At 43.5% G+C, this 27,190-nt stretch overlaps 1 protein-coding gene across 1 annotated transcript; it reads right to left on the bottom strand.

Moving 5' to 3' along the window:
* Nucleotides 1–483: 483 nt before the first annotated feature.
* On the bottom strand, nt 484–5,131 carry LOC543003 (alcohol-forming fatty acyl-CoA reductase). Its single transcript, XM_044517105.1, has 8 exons — nt 4,949–5,131; nt 4,722–4,825; nt 2,758–2,963; nt 2,309–2,608; nt 2,012–2,179; nt 1,852–1,933; nt 1,138–1,547; nt 484–1,010 (listed from the first exon to the last, which is right to left on the bottom strand). Exons 1-8 carry the CDS (start codon nt 5,037–5,039, stop codon nt 803–805), a joined length of 1,569 nt encoding a protein of 522 aa, XP_044373040.1. The 5' UTR covers nt 5,040–5,131; the 3' UTR covers nt 484–802.
* Nucleotides 5,132–27,190: the final 22,059 nt, after the last annotated feature.

Here is a 27,190-nt window from a genome sequence, read left to right as displayed (position 1 = left end):
ACAGAGGCAGTACAATCGAAGGAATAATAAGGCTATCATGATTTTAAATTTTATTTTATTGTTTACTGGTTGTTTTATGTCCAGTTGTCTATCCATTATACTGACTTTTATTTTCCTTGATTGTTATCAAATATAAGATGCACATTGATATGTTTAATTCAATTCAGCATTGTCAATTTATCCAGAACTTCTCTCTTTTCCTCGGTGAAACAAGAATCTTTTTTGTTCAAACAAAAGCGCTTAGTTTTAGCCTTTTGTTTCCTCTGTGCTGCATCTTCTTTAAAGATTCATCCAATGGAATCCCAACTCCCTTTCTTTTGGATTTCCATTCTATTTAGATATGGTCTATGTAGATCTAATTCTTATATAAAGAAAACTTTCTCGTTTCACTTCGTCTCGCTTTCTCTAGAATCTCTAGAAAAAAGAATTGTATGTAAAGTTCCTCGGTCGACACAAAACGGTCTCCTTTGACTCCTCACATCCTAATCATCAACAAGTGCACACTAGAAAACTGTATTATGATAGTACCATGAAAAGTACTAAGTAATTTCAATGTACTTCATAGGATCCTTGTACTATCTTAGTTTTAGAGACCCGCCATGATGCAAGTAATTTCATCTTAGTTATACTCATAGTCACTGGTTAATTTAACTTCCAATGACAATACAATCAATACTCAACCAATAATACTCGATGAACGAAGAAGGAGGTTACACAACACAAGCAAGGCACACTAGCGCTACCATTAATTTGATTTCCTCCATTCCTTCTCAGCACGCAGAAGCAGATCGCACACAGAACATCACTTGTGGACGTACTTCATGACACCAGGGATGTGGACCTTGAAGAAGTAGTCGTCCCAGTCAATGGTCTTGGGGTCAAAGTTGAATGCGGAATCGGCATGGTCACCGTCGGCCATGGCGAGCCTGAGCTTGTTGAGGTTTACATCGTCGAAGCAACCCTTGAAGAGCGAGAAGGGCCCGTACAGGTCCACCAGCTGCATCACGAACCTACACAAAATGCATGTTCTTAAGCCAATGGTATAACATCAACACGGTACAACCGCAAAAGTGTTTAAACTGTACTCCCTCTAGATAATTCGTTTGAGCGTCAACTAATTCCGGAAGAAGAATGTACCTGTACTTGCGGGCGAGGTCGTGGTAGAGGGCGGCAAGGCCAAAGAGGCCGCAACAGAGGATGGAGAGCAGGCGGAGGAGTTCAAGGGGGACACGGTACTTGAGCACCATGAATAGGTGGAACGCCGCGATGCTGCCGAGGAACCGCACCTTACGGGTGCGCACGGGGCGGCCATCAGGCCCCACCCGTGGGTGCTCCTCGAAGTACCGGATCCCCGTTCGGTACAACACCGCGTACGGAGCCGGGTGCCGCAGCGACGAGCTCACGTGGTACACCGTTGGCGCTGCCGGCACCGAGTGAGGGTGTTGCTGCTGCGGAGGCGGCTTCTTCTCTGGCTCTGATGTCTGAGTGGAGGAGGCATGTGCCACCGTGGCCGCCATCATCGCGTTCACCACCATGTCGCCGGGCATCTGCAGACACCATGGTAGCGCATTTGGGTTAGAACTGTGATAATCCAGTAGCAGCATATGTAACCTTGCTGTAACAGGCAAGATTCAGATAGTAACCGCACGCAGCCAAGTACATCTAAGGTTGGCTGATGCACTGCAGCAGCCACTTGGCCTGGTTGGCACAGACGCTTCAGATGCAACTTACTGCAGCATGGTCACACACTGTACTAGTATACTTATTACTCATTACTGCAGCACGTTCGCAAGAAGACAGTAGCACTAGCAGCTCTGCATTTGCTGAACTAATAACGAGTGAAGCAATTACCACGTCCATGGTTAGGTCGAGGTCGGCGAGGAAGCACGACAGGCTCTGCTTCGCGTACCCGATCAGGATTGCGTCGATCGTCCTGCATTTTTCATTTCGGTGTTAGAATTTGAATTTGAAACTTGGCATTCATATTTAGACCCAAAGAGTTTGAACCGACCTGGTGCCTTCGATCCATCCTGGCAGTGGGTCGTTCTGGACGCTGGTGATGATGCTGGGCCGGACGATGACGACGGGCACGTCGCCCCCGCGCATCATCTGGGCCAGCATCATCTCCCCCATGGATTTGGTGAACACGTACGTGTTGGGCCACCCAAAGTGCCTGGCCCTGCACACACAATTACAAAAAAATATATTGAATTTCAGTTCCAAGTTTCACAAAATAAAACCCTCTGTTTTTTGAACTTGAATTTCACAGGAAAGAGGAGAAACTTTGGAAAAATATAGGATTGCTAACCTGGTGAGGCCGAGGTCCTTCATGGCCTTCCTCTGGGCCTTGGGGTCCACATCGTCGTCGGCCTCCATCTGCTTCCTGAGGTCCTTGGCCAGCCTCATCTCGGCGTCGATGTCGAGTTGGGTGCCGTCGTCGCGCAGCGTCTCGCCGTCCCTGAACGGCCTCTCCGGAACCAGCCCCTGCTTCTCGCCGGCGACGTAGGCCGTGGAGACGTGCATGAGCACCTCGAGGTTGGGGCACCTCCGGGCGAAGTCGCACATGTGCTTCACCCCCACCACGTTCACGTCCAGGGCCACGTCGTACCTGAGCACGCACACGTCCATTCCAGAGTTAGTTGCAGAGGCCATTGATGAGCTCACTACTCTGGAGAAGAAGGTGCAGCCATGCACGTTCTCTCCCGCTGAATTTTCTCTCTGACGAAGTTAATTAAAACAGTCAATAGTACACAGCACCTTTCGTAGAAGTTGGTGGTGGCGGCGCCGTTGACGATGACGTTGAGCTCGTCGGCGAGCCGGAGGTCCCGCAGCGTGGCGGGGTCGACGCCGAAGCCCTCGCGCATGACGTCGCCGGCCAGCCCCACCACCTTGTCGGCGACGAAGGCGTCGAACCCGGCGCCGTGGCGCTCCCGCAGCACGCAGAACAGCTCCTTCCCCACCACCTGCGAACCACGCCGGTCTCGATAAAATTAGTTTGATCAATAGACGTGCTTGATTTACACCAATTCTTAACCTGCAATGTGCGTTTGATACATGCATGCACGCACTGTGGATCCACCACCCAACATGGTGAGTGTCTCAGGCAACTTTTGGTAAAAACTATAAATTGCTTCTGCAGCGCACGACAACCGACCCGTGCAACTGTCTGCAGCTGTAAATTGCCCATGCCGAACAATGAAGGATCAGTGAATGCATATGAAGAAATGAAGAGGGGCCAGGCGTGCTGGAAGGGTTTCTTTCCCGGCTTTTACTAGATGGAGTAGGAGTAGGGTGGAGGACCAAGCATACTGCCCATTGTCTCTGCTCTGGATCTCCTTGGCACCACTCAATAACTACACTTTTTTTCTTTTGCAATATACTAGAATCTACTAACCAAAACATAATTGCAGTTATATGTGTTCATTGTTGATGCAATCAGGTACCAACACATCATTGCAGACTTGCGGTCCACTCTATACACATATGACAAGAAACTCTGGGTTCTGAATTCTCAAGTTGATGAAGCTGTAGTTAGTGGTGCCGGTGCCAGTGCCAGATGGTGCCCTGCGCTCGTCATTTCCCAGCAGCAGCCAGCCAGCCATGCATGCATGCATGCATGCAGGCTGCACACTGGCCGGCTAGCTAGCTAGGTGGTGGTGCAGTACCAGTTGTGCACTGCATGCGGCAGAGGCCATTGAAAACTTGTGAATCGAGTCGACCTGACCAAACCTACCGGCCTACCCACACCATAACTCCTCATACGACTCCTAGGGATACACACACAGCTGCGCTACTTCGCCGCCGGTTTAATTGTCATCCTGCGGCCGGTTTTCCCAAGGTTCCCGGTTTCCAGGATCGGGCGTAAATGAAAATGTTGAAAATTTCGTCAACCATACGCCTACTAGTATCTGGTTTCTCGTTCAAATTAATCCTGGCATACCAAAAGCTGGCAGAATATTTGTGCATTTAACTAGTATCTACTCCCTCCGTTCCTAAATATAAGTTTTTTTAGACATTTTAAATGGACTATAACATATGGATGTATGTAGACATATTTTAGAATATAGATTCATTCATTTTATTCTGTATGTAGTCACTTGTTGGAATCTTTAAAAAGACATATTTAGGAACGGAGGGAGTAGTAGAGAAGAATGAGCGGTGTACAGCTGAGATTATTCATGGCCACCTCTCATGCAGAGTATGGCATGTGACTCTCAACCTCAGAAAGAGAAGAAAAAATGGCATGTGACCTGCCTGAATGTTCGGCAGGGATGAGACTCAACAGTGTGCACCTAGTCCTGACTAATGCCGGTTTATGCCTATAAGATAACTATTCTACCCATGTTCATGTTTGCATCACTGATATAGCAGCGGGCAGCTGGACTATTTATGGTTCTGTGATATCTATGCATGTTTTGTTCCGATGCGCCACATAATATTACTAGTATTACAGTATTGATTATCAATGAAAAAAAGAGTAGTGAATATGAAACGGAATGAAGAGACACAAGGGGCACAGTGGGAGCAGCTTGGGGGCTTCTCTGTCTGAGAGAAAGCTCGCATGTGTTCCTTGCAGCATGAGAACCATGCTGCCGGCATGCATCCTTTGTCTACTACTAGTATTACTCTAGAACAGAGGAGTGTTCAGAGCGAGATTGATGGAGGGGGTGCAAGGATCACCATCATGCTGGAGCATGATGGACGGGCAGAGAGGCACGCACCTCGGTCTCCACCCGGCGCCTCGCCGCCGCGGCGTCGGCCGCCCGCACCGGCAGGTAGATCCTCTTCACGTCCGGCTGGACCCGCAGGATCTTCTCCACCATTACTGCACAGGTCGACGAGTGAGCACACAATGCAACACCAAGGACTCTCAGCATGGATGCATGAACTGTTCTTCAGAAAATAGCAAGGCATGCATATATGATATATCCTCATCATGCTCACTTACTCTTGCCAAGGAATCCCGTGGCTCCGGTGATGAGCACGCTCTTGTTCCTGAAGTAGTCGACGATCTTCCCCTCATCCAGCGTGCCCACCATCTTGCCTTGGTTTTGTGTGCGTGTGAGCTATGAAGCTCGGGAGGAGAGAATGAGAGACGGAGGAAGAAGAGAGGTGTGCTTGGTGTGTGAGGCTTGTGTGCTCCGGCACCCAGTATTTATACACGCGCAGGGCCGGCCAGCGAGGTGTTGAGGGTGGCTGGCTGGCTATTGAGTGCACGTAATTAGCAACGGCAACACGCTTGTGCTTCCCAACCACAACCTGCTTTTCCAGTGAAACCGGAGGAGCAGGAGCCATTCTAGGTTAATTAACTCATTAAAGATCCACCAATACTGTAGTACTTACTACTTTTTGCGGTACTACTAATATGGGGTGTTTGGTTCAGGGACTTTTTAGTCCTAGAGACTAAAAAAAGTCCCTAGGAACCAAACGGGAGGGACTTTTTCTATAGGGACTAGAAAAAGACTCTATTAGAGAGTCTTTTTTGATTAGTCCCTGGGACTAGAAAAAGTCCTAGAACTTCTGAACCAAACACCCCCTATATTTACGGTAATGCTACTCGGCGGACGTTCGCTGGGGATATGACAAAATGAACGTTTTTCATGGCATTTTATATTGCGGGAACATGGCAATTCCTTGAAGCAAGCACAACAATTTTCACAGCAAAATATTTGCCAGAATTGCCATGTGTTTATGAAGAAATTGGCATGTGTGTTCTGAAGGATTTGCCATAAATAACATTCGCAAATGCCATCGTTCGCTAGCTAAAGAGGTCCTATATTTATCGTAAACACTCTGGATTCACCAACATGGGTAATTACTAAGGTTGGACTGCGTTTTCTTTTAGATTTTTCAGCAAAAATGCTCCATGGAGGCCGATTTTGAAATGATCAAAATTCAAATTTGCATGTTTCAGTTTTTTTTTAAATACACATATACTTATAGACATAATGCACAAGTTTGTAAATTTTCAGGACGAAATACATTAAAATGAGTGCTACACGCAAAAAGAATCTCATGCGTTTTAGTAGCTGCACTATTCATTCTCAAAGTCTATGAATTTGTTTTTTTTGCTCAGATCGCATTTCAAAGTATTTTGTTCTGAAATTTTACACACATACACATCACAACCTTGTTTACTTGTACAATTTTTTTCATTTTTTTTTAAACTGAGAAATTAGAATTTTGAGTTTTTTTTCGGCCTCCGTGGAGGCCGAGCTCCAAAAACGACCCACTCATTTTTCAGCCTATATTCTGATTCATTGGGGATTTTGGCCAGACAAGTGTGGACAAGTAAAACTTTCAGAGCGGGTCGTCCAGCTCCAGTAGGTCAACAAGTACTGAACATTTGGGGGGACGGGGGAGTAGGAGCACTCTGAAGATTCACCAACACAGGCTATTTTCTGATAATGCAGAAGCTAGCTGTCTCTGCTTTTGCTTGCTTGCCCCTGTCCAAAGTTAGTCGCCACCTAGGTCAACAAGTACTGATCAACATTAGAAAAATACTCCAAAGATTCACCAACACATTATTTACAGATTTCCAGCCTGTCTGTATAATGCAGAAGCTAGCGTGTCCTTGACAAACAGCACGAAGCAAAGAACATGCAAAATTAAATAGTAACATGGTTCCTGATGGGAGATGTTTGGTCAGCTGAATAAGTGCCTGTTTGGATGGAGTCCTAGTAGGCAGCTGCTCCCTCAGGCAGCAATCCTGACCTCAGGCCTCCAAAATCCAACGCCTGAGAATTGAGCATCCATCTAGTATCAAGTAGGTAGACTGCACGTGTCCCTACGGTTTCTGATCTCGGTCCTTGCTATCTCATGGCAGGAGCGGTGCTCCACAGTCTGGAGCTAGGGGGTGTCTCAACGGCGAGCCGACCACCTCCGGAGATGGCTCGGTGTGTTTGGTACTTCGATGTCCGGTGATTTCTCAAGGTGGTGCGGTTTCAGTCTGTTCAGTAGTATCGGTTGTATCTAGTTCGGGGTAACGTTTCATGTACTCTCGGTGTTGGGTTGATGGCATTTGTGCCACCCACTGGAATACTGTTTTATTTCTCTTTTGACCTATTGGTATGAAAATTTCCTCACCATTTTATATCGACTCGGCCGTTTTTGCCTTTATTTATAAATAAATGGGGACGAAAGTCTATTTCAAGGACACGCCAGCAGAGTATATTGCGACAATCCAGAGTGGGTCGTCAGTAGTAGGAGTACAGATGAAAATTGGAAGGATAAATTATGTAGGAGTACAAATTACGGATAACTTCCTACCCAATGCATTGAAAGATATTTCAGTGGCTTGGGTACGAGCGGAGCCTCAAGCCTTTCCAAGGTTAGCTGCGACTAGTTCAATGCAACCTGGGACCAGATCGTAGCAGGAGAGTTGTATTTTTATTCATCTTTGACGCGGTCTAGAAATGAATCAATATGACCGACCCATGCTGCTACTGTACTACTCCAGTGTGTTTGCGGGTTGAACGAGACAAATTAAAATGTCGATTATCATGAACCATGCAATGGTTTGAAGAGTAGGTACCTACTACCGTCTACCTACATCATGGGCTGGGATATAGTAGGTGATAACGTAGGTAACGCCAAGTCACCAACCATGAAAAGTATAACACACCCGGGTCCATACTAATATTTTGTCTATATATTTATTTTCTCAAATTTCGCAAAGTTTGATCTTAATCTAAGATCATACTAATATATTAAGTAATATGAAACAGAGGGACTAATGAACGAGTTGATTGTAAACCTGGGCATGCAAAACCGAGAAGCAGAGTATTTTTTACTCCCTCAATCCCATAAGCTTGCAAAACGATCTTATAATTATGGGACGGAGGGAGTAATAGATATAATCTTTAATTACTATCAAAAAAGATTTATTTAATGTTACAGTTGTATTATTTAATATTTAAAATTCAAAATATGTATTTTTCTTGGCTTTTGGGTAGGCTAAGTCAGGCCCGAGCTTGACATTTTTGGGACATAATTACAAAGATCAGCCCGAAACTCGGCTTCGCCCGGGCTATGCACATGTTTAATTGATTAATATGCTGGGGTGGGGCAGGATTTGGCTATAGGAGGGGAAAGAGAGGGAAATCATGCATTGTTATTTGGTTTCGAGTGGACGAATCATTCATAAGTATGTTCAATGTAGAAACATAACTAACAAATTAGTGTCTCTCCAAAACTAAGTATCAACAAGTATTTTCTAATAATTTTATCGTTATACATACATGATAAGTAGAAAAGAGCGGTCAAAGTTACATATTTAAAGACCTTACGAGTTTCCAAAATGCCATCTTTCGTGAACTAGAGGGAGTATCTAGCTAAGATATCTTTCCAATGGGTGCATGTGCTAGATACCTCATCAAGTGTCCAGGCCCCCATCACCAAAAGCAAAAAAGTGTCCAGACCCTCCCAATAAAGCAATGGAAGTTAATGCGGTGATCAATTAAGATAATGGAGGAAGTCCTAATGAACCCCAATCATGTTGCCTATTTAATAGAGTGGGTTATAGGGATGATATTTGACTTTTTTAGGGTACATTTTACTATTTTGACAAACATAGATAACATCAAATTTAATAATTTACTAATAAATACTCTTTGTTCTAGATAGTACTACAATATTGGAGCATACTCATGCTATTGGAAGAGGATTTGTTGTTGTGCAGAATATACATGCAAGTTAATTCTTACCCTGTCCTAAAAAATGGGCAATTCATATCCAATGCAAGGAAGATGAATTCAATAGCTAGGTGGGAAGTAATTTAGACTAGTGTCATGCATATGACACTAGTCTTTGTACTACATTCATAATACAAAGTAACATACAAGTAGTAGTATCATAGATGATTGCATTTATTACATTATAGACTCATTTCACTTTGGGTTGCGTTATGTTACAGTAACATATTATGTTACTCCCTCTATCACGGTTTAGAAGACGCGGTTTAATTTTCATGCATTTCTAGAATAGGAGAGGTTTAAGGCGCGCTGGTAATTAATGCTGAGTTAATTAGACCCTTTTGAGATCAATTACCGGCTGCATCCATGCATGCGTCCTTTCCATTCGCTGGTGTGCACGCGTGTGTTGAAACGCTGCATGCATGGAATCCGTCTCCACCAATGCATGCGCGATGGCTGCTCGTTAAGTGGCCATGGGTTACTGCATATTGATTTCCCAAGCAATTAGGCGCCGTGCTATTAACTACGCTGCTATTTTTCAATCGCATGCAAAGGCAACTAGAGCCAATCGTGGAACACCTTGGTCCCAGAGATTTCTAATGTACGCCTTCTAAACCATGACGGATGGAGTATTTCAAACACATCTCTCCTCATTAACTATATGCCACATAAGCAAATTTGTCTTGGAATGTGCTATGTTACTTGTTAAGTTACTCCCACTATGACCAGCCTAAGCGAGTGAATTAGTTGCTTTCTAAGACTAGCCATAGTGGGAGTAACTTCAGCAGTTTGAGTAACTTTGAGTAACATTACACATACCAATACAATATGAGTCTATAACCTAATATATAAAGCTTTGCATGACACCACACTTACTCCCTCCGTCCGTGAATAAGTGTACATCTAGCTTTTGTTCTAAGTCAAAGTTTTAAAATTTTGACCAACTTTATAGAAAATAGTAGTGACATATATGACATCAAATGGGTATATTATCAAAGTACATTTCAAAACGGATCTAGTGATACTAATTTAGTGTCATAATTTTTTTTACCTTTTCCTAGGAAGTTGGTCAAAGTTTTAAAACTTTGACTTAAGACAAAAGCTAGATGTACACTTATTCGCGGACGGAGGGAGTATGTTACTACCCACTATGAAGGTAGTAACATAGTCTAGGAATATATATACTCCCTCCGTTCGATGAAAAGTGTACATATAGAAATTTTAGGACAAATTATAGAGTGAAGTAAAAAAATGCATTGGAAAGATGCAAGACACCATCTTTCTCCTCTTTAACTACCCAACCCCCAATGAGCTAAGTACATGTAGAAATTAAGGAGATCATGTGTAGAATGTTATTGGTCTTGATTACCGAGTGATGAGAGAGAATCATTTTTTTCTACTTTAAAGTGCATTGAGAAGATAGAAGTACACTCTTTTGTGAACAAATTTTAAAACCAAACGTACACTCTTCACCGGACGGAGGGAGTATGCTACTAGTGTATGTTATTCTCCACTTTGGTTAGTCTAAGGTTAATTGTGCAACATGCAACTGCAAAGTTGGGACCACATCATATTTAGTCGATCCTCTCTTTTGTATTGAAATAAGTTGATCTCATAGTACGTTATTCTTTTTTAATTTTTTAGGGCTGTTGCAAATATTAACTGGGTGCGTACTTGTGTTTGTGCATGCTACTAATCTAAGTTACTCCTCACTATGGCTAGCCAGTATTATCTTTGTCCTGGTTTATTGGTCCCCTCTGTAATTTGTGCCAAATTTTGACCAAATATTTAACTAAAAATGTTAATGCATGTAAACAGAAATTGTATCGTTGGATTCGTATTTGAACATAGTTTCCAATGATATAATTTTTGGTGACATGCATAGACATTTTGTTAGTTAAATTTATGGTCAAAAATTGGCACAAAATACAAAATTGTTGGCACAAAATACAAAATTGTTAAATATCAACTTAGTTAAATATTTGATCGAAATTTGGCACAAACTAAGAAGACCAATAAACCAGGACGAAGGTAGTAGTAGTTAGCAACGGGAAAACGGTTGTGCTTCCCAACCATAACCTGCTTTTCCAGTGAAACCAGAGGAGCCCGCCATAGTCAAAGTAATGCAGTAAAGTAGCTGCAGCACATTAGTAAATCAATTAATTAAAGATCCATCAAAATAGTACTACTACTTTCCAGTAATAATATATAACTACTCTGGATTAAAGACCCGGGGTGTTAGAGTAACCTTGGATAGTCTAGTTAGATTGGTGTGCACGTATGTGCGTGTTGTGGTTGCACGTATGTTATGCTACTTCTACATATGATGCATGTCCGCGTGCGTTTTGAGTTAGTCTCCTACTTGTCTACGTGACCGTCCCAGTAGAGTTGGAGTTGGAGCCGTTTTTGGTTGTGTTGCTCTGGCCGGATGTGTATATAGGCATAAGACTGCTGATTTTGTACCACCTGAAGTTGAAAAGAAATAAAGAGAAAAAAAAATAGAGAGCATGACAAAGGCCCTTAGCTACAAGTTCTTTGTGCGTGCGTGTTTATCGATTTTGATGTGATCAATCCTAATGGTGCCAACAATTGGTATCATAGTTTGGGGCGCCATGCCCACATGGGGGCTTCCCAGGGGATGGGGTGTTAGGCCACTGGCCGTTGGACGTTGCCAGTGACTTTAGTCCCACCTCGGTTATGGGAGAAGGATAGGATCACCTTATAAGGAAGAGTGTCACTCCCTATTTATGCTAGTATTTTTTGGATGTGGTGTGCTCTCCGCTTTTAGTGATGTGTCCGATGGACACCGGAAACGTCCGAACGTAGGTGGAGCTTGGGATCTGGGTCTGAGACGCTAATAATTGGTATCAGAGCAAGCTTCAAGATTTGAGGCCGCGCTTCCCGGGGCAGGTGGTGCAGCGATGAGAAGGATCAGGCGATCATCGTTCCGTGGAGTGACAAGGTGGAAGGCGGCGGGCAGTCATCGCTAAGGCGGTGGAAAAAGATTGTTGAAGGGAGCAGTGGTGCCGAGGTGAGGAGGTACGGTGCTGGAAAGTCGTCAAGATCATCGTCCATGGGAGTTAAATGAGTGAAGGAGTCAAGGGGTCGTGTGAGTTAGCACGTCTCGTTGTCATCTATGGGTAGTCTTCATGTACAAGTGATGTCTCTGTGAGGATCCATTGAAGATGAAGCGTGCCTAAGTCATATATGTATCTCGATGAGAGGATCAAGTTCAATTATATGGAGGTAGTAAACCACGAAGGTGAGTCTTTTCAATGAGGTCATGTTACTACGTGAGGCTCGGGTGGATAGTGTACTCCACAAGGAGCTGATATGTATCTCACTAGGGTGGATGGTGTAGTCATAGGGTGGAGTATTCCACAATGTTCTATCGAGGCTGGATAGTCCAAGTCATATTTGCGATGATCCGTAAATTCGTTAAATTGAAATAGGGAAGAGATAGTTGCAAACAATCTAACCAATAATTTATTTTTTCATGGTGCGAGCCGATGAGTTGACAAGGGGTGAATGGTCAATGAGGAGATGACAAGTCCAGATTAGCCGGAGATTGTTAAAGTAATCTTGGATAGTCTGGTTAGATTGGTCTGCACGTATGTGCATGTTGTGGTTGCACGTGTGTTAGTACTACATGCTCCATGCTGCATGTATGCGTGAGTTTTGAGTTAGTTTCCTAGTTGTCTAAGAGCTGGAGTTGGGGGAGCCGTGTTCGTGTGTTCGTCGATTTTGTTCATATTAATTCTTTGTGCGCGTGTGTTCGTCGATTTTGTTGTGATCGATCATGTGGGTGAAATTCTAATAGAGAGTAGAGATAAAACTCACTCAGTGCAAATCCTGCAGCTCCAGTAGATCAACAAGTATTACCTCTGTTCTAAAATATATGAGTTTTGATAGGCTAAAGTAGCCTACCAAAATGTTTTAATATTTTGGAATGGAGGTAGTAGTACTGAATATTAGAGGGGGGAAAACCCCAGAGTAGGAGCAGTCTGAAGATTCACCAACACAGGGTATTTATTAATTGTCATCCTGTCCTTGAAAAACAATGCGAAGCACAGAACAGTTTTCTGATGGGAGGTGTTTGGTCAGCTAAATAGTAATACAAGGACTAATACAACACTAGCAAGCTGTTCAGTAGGTCAACAAGTACAACTGAACATCAGGAAAATTCTCCAAAGATTCACCAACACAAGTTATTTATGAATTTCCATCTTGTTTGGATAATGCAGAAGCTAGCTTGTCCTTGGCAAACAGCACGAAGCAAAGGCACGTGCATCCTGATGGGAGATGTTTGCTCAATCATCCATCCTTCCAAGTAGGTCAGCACGTCAGTGCATTATATTGCCACAATCCTGAGTGGATCGTCAAGTAGTAGGTCAACAAGTACGTACTGATGAACATGGGAAGGATATATTATGTAGGAGTACAGTTCAAATCTACAGAGAACTTGTTACCGTATGCATTGGTGCGATGGGCGAGAATTGGTGGTTGGTTAATGAGCCTCAAGCCTTTCCAAGGTTCAATGCTAACCGGGACCAGATCGTAACAGGAGGGTTGCTACTTCTTTCATCTTTGACGCGGTCTACAAATGAATCAATATGAACGGTCCATGCTATAGTACTACTGGTAGTACTCCGGTGTGTAAGCGCCTTAAAACTTCTCTTGTCTGTTTGCGGGTTGAACGCGACAAAGTAACATGTCAATTATCATGAACCCATGCAATGGTTTGAAGTCTAATTAACTACTACCTACATCATGGGATAGGATAGGTGATAACATAACATCACACCAACCATGACACAAACAATATACTAATAGGGTTCATATTAATATTATTATTTTTCTATTAATTCGGTCAAACTTCACAAAGTTTTATTTAAGATAAATCTAATATGCGAAGTAATATGAAATGAAGGGACTAACCAACAAGTTCTCGTAAACTTGGGTATGTCCAGGCCAGCCGGACTGGCCCGAAAGCCTAAAAACACGAGCAGAGTGCTTTTTAAAATAGATATAATCCTTAATTTATATTTAAAATGTTTTATTTAATAATTTAAATGCAAAAAAATGTGTTTGTCTTTGCTTGGGGGTAGACTAGATTGGCTCTGAGCTTGACATTTTTGGGATAGAATTACAAAGCTCGGCCTGAAACCCGACTTCAGCGGGGCTATGCACATGTTTAATTGATTGATATGGATAAAGAGAGGCGACTAGGGCTGTGGTGGGGCATCATTTGGCCATAGGAGGGGAAAGAGAGGGAAAGCAGGCATTATTATTGGATTTCGAGTGGATGAATTATTCATAAGCATATTTAATGTAGAAACATAACTAACAAATTAGTGTCCTCAAAACTGATTGTAGGGGGTAGGGGGCCTGTCCTCTTCTCAACACCCTTGGCAAACATGAAAAATCATATGCACAAATTTGTGTCAACAAGTATTTTTCTAATAATTTTATTGTTATACATATATGATAAGTAGAAAAGAACGGTCAAAGTTACATTTTTAGAGATCTTACGAGTCTCCAAAACGCCATGTTTTGTGAACTAGAGGGAGTATCTAGCTTAGCTATCTTTCCATAGTGGACATGTGCTTGATATGTGATCAAGTGTCCAGGCCCCCATCGCCAATAGCAAAAAAGTGTCCAGACCCTCCCAATAAAGCAATGAAAATTAATGCAGTGATCAATTAAGAGATTGGAGGAAGCCCTAATGAAGGCCAATCACATAATAGAGTGGGTAATAGGGGATGATATTTGACTATTTTTGCTGTGAGTAAATATACCAATGGGTGTGCGCCCATACATGTGTGTGTGTGTGTGTGTGTGTGTTGGGGGGGGGGGCATCTTGAAGATCTGGTATGGAGATATGAAGGGTTGTTTCGAGAAGCCCACCAAGATTTGTCATTAGTAGTATAGTATGACAAACATAGACAACATCCAATTTAATAATTTAATAACAAATACTCTTTATTAGGCTAGTCATAGTGGGAAGTAACTTAGAGTAGTAACATGCATATGTTACTAGTCTATGTTATTACCTTCATAGTGGGTAGTAACATAAGTTTAGTATCATGCATGTCAAATTATCAAAAAAAACATGCATGGCTTGAATTCTAACCATAACACCAACCATGGCAGATATAGTAATAAACAAATTCATTGATGTGTGAAGAGAGGCGGGTAGGAGGAGTCAGATTTGGTATAGGAAGAGCAAGAGAGGGAAATCGTACATTGCTATTGTATTGGTAGGGGACGAATTATTTGAATATTTTTAAAATAAATAAATAAATTAGTATCTCTTATAAATTGGCGGGGGGAGGGGGTCTATTTACAAAAAGTGAAATTTCGGCCACCTATGAGGCAAGGTGTCCATGCCCCCATCTAACAAACGCAAAGTGTCCAGGCCCTCCCAATAAAGCAATGGAGATCAATGCATGATCAATTGGGAGACTAGAGAAACAGATGAACCCCTACACCAACCCAATACCATGGGACCCCATCCCCCATCAACCCCCTTACCCTACTTGAGGCTCCTTATCTTTAGGTGCTGCATCGACACCTGTATATACTTCTCACTGCTCCAACACATGAGACAAAGCTGTATATTTTTTTGTTTGTTAGAGTTGGTTATGGGTGATATTTGGGGGATCTACTGGAGTGAGGAGACACATATGAGAGGAATATTTTTGAAGAAGCCATCATACGGTGTTTTTTTAAATGGGGATAGTTATGTCCTCTGCATCGATTGATGCACGGAACCATCTTTATTGTGAAGTTTTGTCCTTACAAAAAGGTAATGGAAATCATTGCAAGATCAACCAACACAAGAGAGCCACATGTTACAAACTCAGGCATCACAGACACATTGCATTAATGTTGGGTTTGCATTAATGTTAGATTGAATTGTTCATAATGTAGACACAAAATTATAATTTAGTAATCTCTTAAAATGTATGTGCTTTTTTTGGGGGGGGGGGGGGGGGGGGGGCTTCTCGGCAACTCCCGGTTCTGCAACGTCTCAGTAGTTGTGTATATGTACCTATGTACACCCAACAATTCTCAAAAAGTAATGTCTTGTCAAACTTTTATTTGTCCATTACTATTATTTCAAATATTTTTATTAATGTCTTAAATCTTATGTCAAACTAGAAAACCATACACATAAATTTTTCTGGAGAAGTGGTTTCAAAATATTATTCTATTGATAGTTTGTTTAGAGAATTTTTATCTGTACACGTTTAGTGGCTAGAGTTACATTTTAAACACGTTGCCAGTGTCTAAAATGCCACAATTTTGTGAATGAAGGGAGTATCTAGCTATCCTGCCACGGATTGTGCACATGCTAGATGTGGGAGCAAGTGTCCAAGTCCACCTGAACATCAAATGTGTCCATGCCTCCCAATAAAGCAGTGGAGATCAATTGGGAGATTAGAACATACTCCTATTTGGTTTCAGAAACATTGATATATTTTTGCACAAACTCGGTCAAACTTTGAGATAGTTTCACCCTCCAACAAAGTTGAAAGTATACTCTTTGAAGGACGGAGGGAGTACTCTCTCCGTCCACGAATAAGTGTACATATAATTTTTTTTCTGATAAATTATGGAGTGGAGTAAAAAATGCATTGGGAAGGTGCAAGCCACCATCTCCCTCCTATTTAATTACCCCACCCCCAATGAGCTAAATGCATGTAGAAAGTGAGGAGACCATGTGTTGAATGTAATTGGTCTTGATTACCGTGTGATAAGAGAGAAACATTTTTTTACTTTAAAATGCATTGGAAAGATAGAAGTACACTCTTTTGTGGATAAATTTTGAATGTCAAACGTACACTTATTCACAGATGGAGAGAGTATGTCTAGGTGAACCCCTCCGGTTTAGTGGGCTTGTCACTAAAATCAGAAATTTCAAATTTGTAAGGCTATCTGTCTTGGGAATATGCAAATATAGCTAGGTCCACATTAAATTCTGCCAAATTTGTATTCTCAATGTAGAATCAACCACTACATGATGGGGTCCCGCATGTAGCATTAATATGTGTCTAACACTTCAGTAGGTCCTCCTTGATTGATGTAATCTGCAAGCCAAGCCTAATAAATCGAAAAGGAGGGAGGACTACATTGAACTAGTTTATTAGGGATCATATTGGCATCTCAACCTCGTGGCTTAGATGGAAAGAGAAGGGAATGAGTGGAGAATTGGGTGATACACCGCATAGAAAAACAAGCTAAGATACATTAGGCTGGTCATAGTGGGGAGTAACTTAGACTAGTAACATGCATATGTTACTAGTCTATGTTACTACCTCTACAGTGCATAGTATCATAGGTGGTCTCATTTATTGCCATGCATGACACATAGTAGCATCACATTTATTATATTACGGTATCTACCTATGTTACTATAACCATTTCTTTCTTCTTTAATTGTCTGCCACATAAGTATGTTCACGATTCCCAAGTGCATGATACTACTTATGTTACCCCACTATGGCCCGCCTTAAGAATCGGGAGTAACATGCAACTCTTCCTCTCTCTCAGTATACCAGCTCAGCATTTTGCCTACTATACCGTGCTCAGACCCAAGCAAATGGGTGCACCTAGTTCCTGAGGTTAGCTGAAGCCTACAACTGCAAGCAAGGTGGGACAGGGACCACATTGTATACGTGGTTGATCCTCTCTCCTTCGTTGAAATATGGTGACCTCTCCTAAATCATAGAAGGTGGGGAGCATTATTTTTCCAATACAAATGCCAAAGACGATAAAGCCCATGCTGGCAGCAATGAATCTAAATAAGGCCTCACGTGGTCTTTAATTACCCGTGTTGTAAAAGCTAACGTAAGTCACCGTGCGTAATGTGTACATTAATTAGCACTACGGACTATGCATGAGTAAACCCGCAAAAAAAATTATACAGAGTAAAGGACAAAGTATACACATGCGTAAAATGTGCTCCTGCAGTCCCCTAATATAATAGCGTTTTTGACACTACACTAGTATAAAAAACGCTCTTATATTATGGGATGGAGGGAGTAATACTTTGGTTATGCAGTATACACATGTGCGTTGTTGTCACGTAATAACGTTTTGAGAGTACATGATATCCTTTTCCTGTACCCACAGCCCCATACTGATGGTACTATGAATATGCTGCATGCATTGTAGCTCCACCAAACTTGGACCGTGATCTCCAAAAGTCGCCGTTGTTGATTTCCTAGGATGTTAGGAGCACTTCAATCATGTTGATTAAGCCGTAGGTATGCGTTTAATGAGACAAAGAAACCTTTGTGCTTCCCATACTTTGGTCTACGGACGGAGCCGCGTGGTGTGCCTCTCATGCATAAATAATCATTGATAAGCCATTACAGCCGGCCATGGTTTGTTTACAGTACTCGATCATGCATACATGCATATGATGGGATGAGAATGACTGAATGAGATGTGTGAAAGTTGATAGATGCAGATTAAGAGAGTCAATCTACCACTAACTACTAGTTCTCCCCCTGGCTGGTTCGCTGGGCTCCCTATCAGATACATATATTTCAGTTATATTGGTTGCTATCGTTAACTAATCTCTGCGTTTCTCCTTCCTCCTCACAAAAAGCTCTCTCAACTACATGTTGAGTATTTATTAGCGTTTGAGGTAAAAAAACGAAAAGGCCAGAGGCCATATATTGATTATTACATGTCCTTACAAACTTACCCTTAAAAATGAAATACATTTAAAATCTTGGGGTGCCAAAGTCTTCTTCCACGTGCACTCACGGGCGGTGCGCCGTGAGCATAGTTTGATGCCACCTCTAGGCCTTCTCCCGGCGAAGCAAACTTTTTAAAACCCAAGAGCTTGTAGAAGCGGCGGCCAGGAAGTCAACAATGCATATCAGGAGGCACCAACTATGGCAATCTGCGAATCAAATCGCCGCCCCAAAGAAAGAAAAGGAAAACGCTGATAAGCGTATGTAGAAACTTTGAAGACCATGAAAGCTGGCTGAATTCAAATGGATCCACCAGAAACCTAAACCGACTGGATGCCAGAACACCCTTCAAAGACACAGCTCCACATGCTCTCCTCCGACAAAAAAACACACCAACGGAATGGGGATAGGATGGAGCGAACATTATTCCTACACGGGGGCAACACTGCCACTTTGTTGTCCCAAAAGAAACACGAAGACACTCTAAGGAAAACTTGAAGAAAAACACCGATATGGTTGTACTACATGTCCGAGTTGGATGTCGAGATCGCCACCTTCCAAAATAGTGCACCACCTCATCATCATATAAATATGCATGGAAAAGACCCACTTTAACATGTAAACATGCATGAGAAAATGTCCACCTCATCAATGATTAAATATAAGAAATCATGTATGTTCTTAGTTTTAATTGTCATATTATTCATCCAAATATCATGGTAAAAATAATCAAATGTCATGAAAATATATTGGAACCAATTAGCGCCTTAACACGCAGGGTATTAGAGCAACTCTAGCAGACCCCGCATCCCGCGCCGGCCCGCAAAATAACCGCCAAAGTGCGGGTCGGGGCAGGAAAACCTGCCCGATCAGACCCCGCATCCCGCCCCGGCCCGCAAATATTTTTGCGGGGCGCGGCAAATCTTCTCCCCCAGCCTCTAGTTTCACGGACTGGGAGGCCGATCCGAGCTCAACCCCTATCCGCAGCGAGATTTGGCGGGAGGGACATTTCCGCGCGCCCTTTCCCGCTCCGCCCACCCTCCGCCACCATTGCCCCGCCTCCGCACGCTCCGGTGCTTCCTCCCCGGCCGTCCCTCGCCGCCATGGACGACCCCCTGCTGTCCCCCGTCACCGTCGAGGTCGCGCACGCTCCTTCCCCTCGGGCAGAGCTCGTCGCCGGCCATGTTGGCCCCGCCGCCATCGCCCAAGCAAACGCCGCGCCTGCCCGCAAGCGGCAGGGCAACGTGGTCGTGCAGGGCGGTAATCCGGCTGCCCCCGCCGCGAGGGCCCGCGCTCCGGGCGCCAACGCTGCTGCGCGATCTCGGCCGGTGGCGGAAAAGGTCACCAAGGCCGCCGGCGGCAAGAGGAAGAGGATTCCGGCTACAAAGAATCCGCCTCCTTCATCCGCTCACTCCATCCCGGAAAGAGGTGCTCCGGCGATGCCGTTCAACGGTGCCGCTCCCCCCGCAAGCGAGGTGTTCGACGAAATGGCCGGAAGGTATGCGTCCTCGGGCATGGCGATTTCTTTTCATTTTCGCCATTATTCTCGATAGCTCGTGACTTGTTATCGTTCACTATAGCAGTGGTTCAAACAATGCAACTACCGAGTTCGTGAACTTGTTGGACATGGGCGCAAACTTTTGCAGGGCCCTCTTTTGCGTTTGCCGTACTGAACTTGACTTTTATTTGCGCGTAAAACTGTGTTATGTCGTTTGAATTTGAACTTGTTTGTGAAACTATATGTCAAATTCGAGAATTGCAGTTTTTCTGTTTGCGGGTCGTCGCGGTGGTGCCCGAGCAGAACCCGCAGAAGCCGACCCGTAAAAAACATATTCCGTGAATACATTTTTATGCGGGTCTGTTTGAGGGGTCTGCATCTGTGGCCGTCCGTGCCGGTCCGCAAAAGCGGTTTTGCGCGAACTGCAAATGCGTTTTGCGGGCCGGCGGGATGCGGGGTCTGCTAGAGTTGCTCTTATCTAGTAGGTGAACATGCTGCGTTGTTAATTTAGACAGTGATTTCAAAGCCATCGGTCGTTGATCAGTCCTACTCCAATCATGTTGAGTTGTTAAAGTCGTGCGTTCGTGTTTAATGCCACGAAGAAATTAACCGGCCTCCAAGCAAAAAAGGAACCCGGCCTCCTGCTTCCCATGCTGCATGTAGGCACGGAGTCGCGTGGTGTGCCTCTCATGCACGAATCATTGGGAAGCCTTGCCGGCCATGCATGATCATGCATGCATATGATGGGACGAGAATGAGATAGGTGACAAGTTCATAGATGCGATTAAGATAGGCGGCTCATGGCGTGAAGATTACCTTTGTTGGACATGAGACTCACCTGGTAGTTTGTGCATTGTGACGGATGCATCTTGATTTTGCATGCATCTTACTCACGGTCTGTACGCTATCTAGGAGCTCTAGTGTGTTTTTCCGTTTCATGGTTTTATCTGTAATTCAATTTATCTGTAAGATCCGGTTTTTGCTTAGAGAAAAATATTTCTTGTATTGTAAGTGACCTCTATTTATGTTTTATCTTACGATGTGTACATTTTCTTATGTGAAGGACAGAAATGAGTTCTTTGATAGCACATTTAGTGGGTCTTTTCTTAACGAATAATACCATGTAATATTTTCCCGCGAAAAAAAAACATGTATTATTCACGTAACCCTTGTCTTTCCTTTTGTTGTGCAGACTACAAGTGGCTATATTTTGAGGATGCATGAAATGTAGCCAACGTATAACCGTGATTTTATTTGTTCTAGAAAACCTCATGAGAGCGTCATGTGATCCAAAGCATTGTTTTCTTTTGTCAATGGAGAGCATGCCGGAGTATCAAGTTTCACCAACCAATACAGTAAAAAAAGAAAAGGTTCAACAAACCAATCAAAAGCCGTGGCATGTGTGCTGTTGAGACGGCTGGTGCAGCAGAGGTGAGGCCCAAGTCAAAGGCGCAGGGATCAGTCGGGAGGCCGGACAGACATAGCCGCCGCATCCAACATATACACGTTAGAATTCATGCACATAAGTACCCATGAAGAGGATGCATGGGGGATGTCCAGCTACCTTCATTAAGTAAATTCAATCACATGGAGCCAAGTCAACTTTTGCATGACGTGCTTCCTCTCACTTTCCAGGTAATTCGGTTCAACGAAAGGTGATTTACGATACGCGGCTCTGCTGTGACACGTTTAGCTGAGCTGCTTTCAGTAAAAAAAAAATCGTGTTCCAAACGTTCGCAACAAAAATTGTAGCGAGCCAGCGGAAGGAGCTCAGAAATAAGAGCGCACACAAGTAGAAGTAGGGCTTGAGGAGGAAATGAGTAGAATGCATGTCCTGATTAAACTAGTCTGTTCTCAAAGCAACTCCAGCAGATCCCGCAAAAAGCCCCGACCCACAAAATAACTGCCAAAATGTGGGCCGTCGTGAAAAATCCCGCCCGAACAGACCCCGCAAACGCGTCTGGCCCGCAAAACTTTTTGAGGGGCGCGGCAAAACCTCGGCCCCAACCCGCGAATACGCGGGTCTCCGCCTCGCCCCTACGGTGCCCCGTATCGCAGTGAAGCGGTTGGCGGGAGGGACATTTCAGCCCGCGCCTTTTCTCACCTCCTTCCGCCGCCGCCCGCCATTGCTTCCGCCGGCGGCGATTCCGGCCAAATCTGCGAGCGGAATCGCGCCGCGGGGGCGTCCCCCACCCTCCACCACCGATACGTTGCACCGCCCCCCCGGATCCGGCGAGAAGAGCCGCCCCTCATCGCTGTCGCCGCCGGGGATCGACCACCCTCAAGCCGCCCCTCGTCGCCGCCCGGGATCACCCGCCCCACGAGCCGCCGGTTAGTGTTTGTTTATGCTTCGCATCGTGCGCTACGCATAGTTGGTTGACGCGGCGTGCGCTTCTCGTTCATGCAGATGGAATTGAGCCCGTGCGAGAAGTTTTTGCTCTTCGATTCGTCCGATTCAGACGATTCGGATGTTGAGACGATGCTTTCAAACTTTCGGCAGCAGACATTGGTGATGGCTCTTCCCGTGAAGGAGCACGAAGATGAGAACCGAAAGAGGCGGCGAGGATCGACCGTCGGGCATCTTTGCATTCCTCGGAATCGCCATCTCGGGAACGAGATGTTGATGCAAGACTACTTCGCGGATCCACCGCACCTCTTCCGGAGAAGGTACCGAATGCGCCGATCCCTCTTTGTGAAAATTGTTGAAGCTTGCGAGGCAAATTGTCGGTATTTTACTCAAAGAAGAAATGCTGCGGGCTTGAAGGGATTTAGTGCATATCAAAAAATCTCCGCAGCTATGCGGGTGATTGCAATGGCGTTCCGGCTGACTGTGCCGATGAGTACCTTCGTATTGGTGAAGATACCACAATTGAGTCAGTGCGTAGATTTGCCAAAGTGATCATCCGTGTCTTTGGTCCTGAATATCTTCAGGCACCCAACGAGGATGACACAAAGAAATTGATGGCATCTAATGAGAGGAGAGGTTGGCCTGGCATGCTAGGTAGCATTGATTGTATGCACTGGACTTGGAAAAATTGCCCGAAGGTATGGCAGGGAATGTATTGTGGCAAGTCTCGTGATGCAACAATTGTGTTAGAGGCCGTAGCATCCGAGGATTTATGGATTTGGCATTGCTTCTTTGGTATGCTGGGCACTCACAATGATATCAATGTGTTGTAACACTCTCATTTGTTTGCTAGGCTTGGTAGTGGTGATGCTCCTGCTTGCAACTACAATATCAATGGGCATGAATACACAAAAGGGTATTATCTTGCAGATGATATATACCCTCCTTGGTGCACATTTGTCATGAGCATCAAAGAACCCAAAACTAGAAAACAATGTGAATTTGCAAGGGTGCAAGAGGCAGCCCGAAAAGACATTGAAAAAGCATTCGGGGTTTTGCAATCTAGGTTCGCCATTGTTCGTGGCCCTGCTCGTTTTTGGGACAAGCGGACCTTGAAAAACATCATGGCATGTTGTGTTATCCTTCACAATATGATTCTCGAAGATGAGAGCAGCATGAACTTGGAGTTCTTCTACGACAATGTGGGTAGCCGTGTCAAACTTGCTAGAGACCCTAACCGCATTCCAGCTTTTCTTCAAACATACAAGGAGATTGAAAATGCAAACACCCACTTTCAGCTTCAGGAGGATCTCATTGAGAACCATTGGCAAAAGGCTGGACAATAACAAACTTTTTTTTCCATTCATTTGTATTTGTATTCGGGACAAGCTTTGTATTGCGTTATTTGTATTTGTATTCGGTGATTTGAATAATTATTTGTAAAGTGGATGATTGTTGTATTGTGTTGGTATTGATAATTATGGTGTGGTATTGATATTTGCGGTCCGGCGGGATGCGGGATGCAGCGGCGCAAAAGCAGACCCCACAAAGCCGACTAGTAAAAAAGTATATTCCACAAATATCCTTTTATACAGGTCCGTTTGAGGGGCCTGCCTCTGCGGCTGTCCGCGCTGGCCCGCAAAGCCGTTTTTCCGCAAACTGCAAACGCGTTTTGCGGACCGGCGAGATGCGGGGTCTGCTAGAGATGCTCTCAGGCGCAAATAAGAATGACAAAGATAATTGAGTTCATCTTTGCGGCCGGGCAGCTTGTTTCTCGCAAAAATAATAATAATAGAAATTTGGATACTGCAAAATTAGTGTGCATCATTGTGTACACTAACAATATCTCACTGTGGACTGGATGATGGTATTTTTATGAGCACTGCTACCAGGACGATATTTCACAGCCGATTTCCACACGACAAACAATTGCAGCCATGCATCCTTGTCGGTCTGTGGGCTACAGCCGTCGATACGAGTGTCGTCCGGACTTCGTTCGGAACTCCGTCGTTTGTACAGTAATTTCCTATTTTCCCTTGGGCCCTGATCCTCGATTTAGGTCCATAATACTAGTACTACATTTCTCCTCCAATACACAATCGTGCCAGCAGTACTCGTTTGTACTTCACCATTTCAATTGCCTGTAGCTGCAATCTTTTTTTTTAAAGAAGGATTACCCTCGGCCTCTGCGTCTCATGATGCACACAGTTATTTTATTAATCAAAGTGCTAAGTTTCAAACCAAGTCTCAAATACAAATAAAATAAAAACTTAAATAAAGTTGCCACAACCGGCGAAAATACGGTAAGATGACTAAACACCTATCCTATTGTTGGACCGCCAACGAAACCGGTTGTAAGTATAACGTGCAATCATCTCCCAGCGGTAGCACCCAATATCCATAAGCTTCCTGTGTTTCGTATGGCTGAGTAACGACCACGTACGGATCCAAGCAGACGCCCTGAAGATAACCTGCAAAAAAATTATGACAGTTTATCTGTTAAAGGCGACACCATTACAACAATTCCATATGATCCAAAGTAACGTACACACTCCTATTCGAATGTGCGCCATTGTCTTAGGTTCTACCCCATTTAACCATGTCCCAAATAAACTGGATAAAGTGCTAGGCGGAGAACACTAAAGGATGCATGAATGGTCAACCATAATAACTTGGCTAGTGGGCAATGGAGATAGAGATGCTGTATTGATTCGTCCTATTTACAAAAACAACACCGTTTACTACCCTTTCAATTACGCTTTGTCAAGTTATCCTTCGTTAAAATTACTCCTTTGTGTACAAACCACATAAAGACCTTAATTTTTAACGGCACCTTGACTTTCCAGATGTGAAGTGATCTTGGGATGAGATCGGTGTTTATCAAATCTATATACATGGACTTAAACGAGAATATACCTGACATGGACAATTTCCAATGCAAGGTATCCGGTGCATCAGAGAGGCCCATCAACCTATGCATAAGATGCAGCCACCTATCCCATCTTTCCCCCGCCGACACTCGCATGAACTAAATATCAAAAGGAACGGGCCCTAGTACCGTACTAACAAAGGCATCTTTCCGCTGTGCGATGTTTTGGCCTTCGATCCTCCTTGATTTTGTCTGTCGGGACGGACTCGACGGACCTTCATTGTAGACTCATACCGTCTCCTTGAGGCGGTGAGGTTAGTATTTCTCCTTATGCGTGCGCGACAACGACACCTGGTGAATGGTTCAAAGGTGAAAACTATGACTCTAGGGCAGTGATCCTTACGGGCACGTGTACAAAAATTTCATGCATATCATAGACAAGGTCAGACTGGCTCATGTATGGGAGCATTGACAGCGGCACGTCGGCGGCTCGTTCCGGCGCCTCGCTCTGGCGGTGGTAATGGTCATTCGGTAGTCCAAGGATTTGGATGTAATTTTTATTGTATTTGAAGTGTGTTGCATTTCTGGTAAGTTTTATAAAACAGATACGGGTCTTTCGTGAAAATAACCCTCTCCTACAAGTCAAGAACCTGAGTTCGGGTGCCTTAGCAGGCTAAAGCCACCCATCCAACAAGGAATTTGACATACCACACGTCCACACACTTGCCGTTCCGTCAGGATATCTGACAGGCTCTACCAAAGTTCTAGCACAAATAGACCATGGAGCTAAATACAACCTACCAATGGCTTGTCTCACATGCAGCCAGGAACTCGAATGATATTTTCGCCCGTATATATATTCTAACACGGGTATTCACAGCGCACGGTAGGTTCGCTCGCTTCGGTCTCTTGTTTTTTTGTTTTTGTTTTTCCTTTATTTATTTTTTCGTTTTTCACTAGTTTTCTTTAGTTATTCTTCATTTTACTTTGGTTTTCTTTGTTTTCACATTGGATGTTTTTGTTTTTTTTCTTTCTTTCATCGCTATACTTTAGTTTTCTTTCTGTTCTTTGGTTTCCTTTTACTTTTTTTTTCTTTGTCGGTTTTATCGGTTTTCTTTTCTTCAACACATGTCTAGTTTTTCTTAGTACATAATCTACTTTATAGCACAGACGTGAATTATTTTTTGTACATGTTAGACATTTCTCAAATATGTGATGTACATTTCTATAAAGCCATGTTTTGAACAGTTTTTGAATAAACAGTAACATTTTCCAAATATGTGTTGTATATTGTTTTCAACTACGTGAAACATTTTTTTACGTTATATAGACATTTTTGTGGAATTCACAAATATTGTATAAGCATTTTAAAAAAATCACGAACAATTTTTCTACAAGCATGAACATTTTGGTCATGTCACGTACATTTTTTTCAATGGTACAAAACATTTTTTAAAGTCATGCAAACATTTTTTTACATTTACAAACATTTTTAAATGTCATAAACACACACACACCCTCCCGTTCGCACTTCTGGTTTTTCCTTTTTCTTTCATTTTTTAAATTTTATTTTATTTTCTTTTTTCCATTTTCTTATTTTTTATGTTCGTTTTCCTTTTCTCTTTTCTTTTTCTATTTTTTCTATTCTCTTTTCTCTTACATTTCAAGATGTTTTTTTTTCTAAATAAGATTTTTTTTAAAATTTTCTCCAAATTTGAAAAATGCTCATCAAATTCGAATACATTTTTAGAAAAATGCCAACTATTTTTTATCAAAATACAAAAAATTAGGGCCGATCGCTCGCAGCCACTCTGGTGGCGTCGTATGTTTGTTGCACCATTGTTTTCTTATTAGCACATATGCCTGTGCATTGTAACTTGTAACAGGACAAGTAATTGACATGTCCACCACAACGTATATCAATGTGTCTCGACAACATCCGAGCGATGCCACCTGACGGCAGCAGTGATACGCACGCCGAAGTTTTTTTTTTGAACACAGTACAGACGCAAGCGCTCACACATACGCGCATACATCCAGGATGCGGCTTTTTTGCTCCTAGGTGCATATGCA

Source organism: Triticum aestivum, chromosome 4D (genome assembly GCF_018294505.1).
Source record: "Triticum aestivum cultivar Chinese Spring chromosome 4D, IWGSC CS RefSeq v2.1, whole genome shotgun sequence".
NCBI classification, from domain to species: Eukaryota; Viridiplantae; Streptophyta; class Magnoliopsida; order Poales; family Poaceae; genus Triticum; species Triticum aestivum.
This window is presented reverse-complemented; position numbering and strand designations above follow the sequence as displayed.

Bases quoted from the DNA above. Each gene is read 5' to 3' on its own strand.
- LOC543003 (XM_044517105.1), bottom strand. From the start codon at position 5,039: ATGGTGGGCACGCTGGATGAGGGGAAGATCGTCGACTACTTCAGGAAC. The intron at 2,964-4,721 runs GTGCGTGCCTCT...CGTGGTTCGCAG, and splicing joins GGCGCCGGGTGGAGACCGAG to GTGGTGGGGAAGGAGCTGTT. The intron at 1,011-1,137 runs GTACATTCTTCT...CATTTTGTGTAG, and splicing joins GACCTCGCCCGCAAGTACAG to GTTCGTGATGCAGCTGGTGG.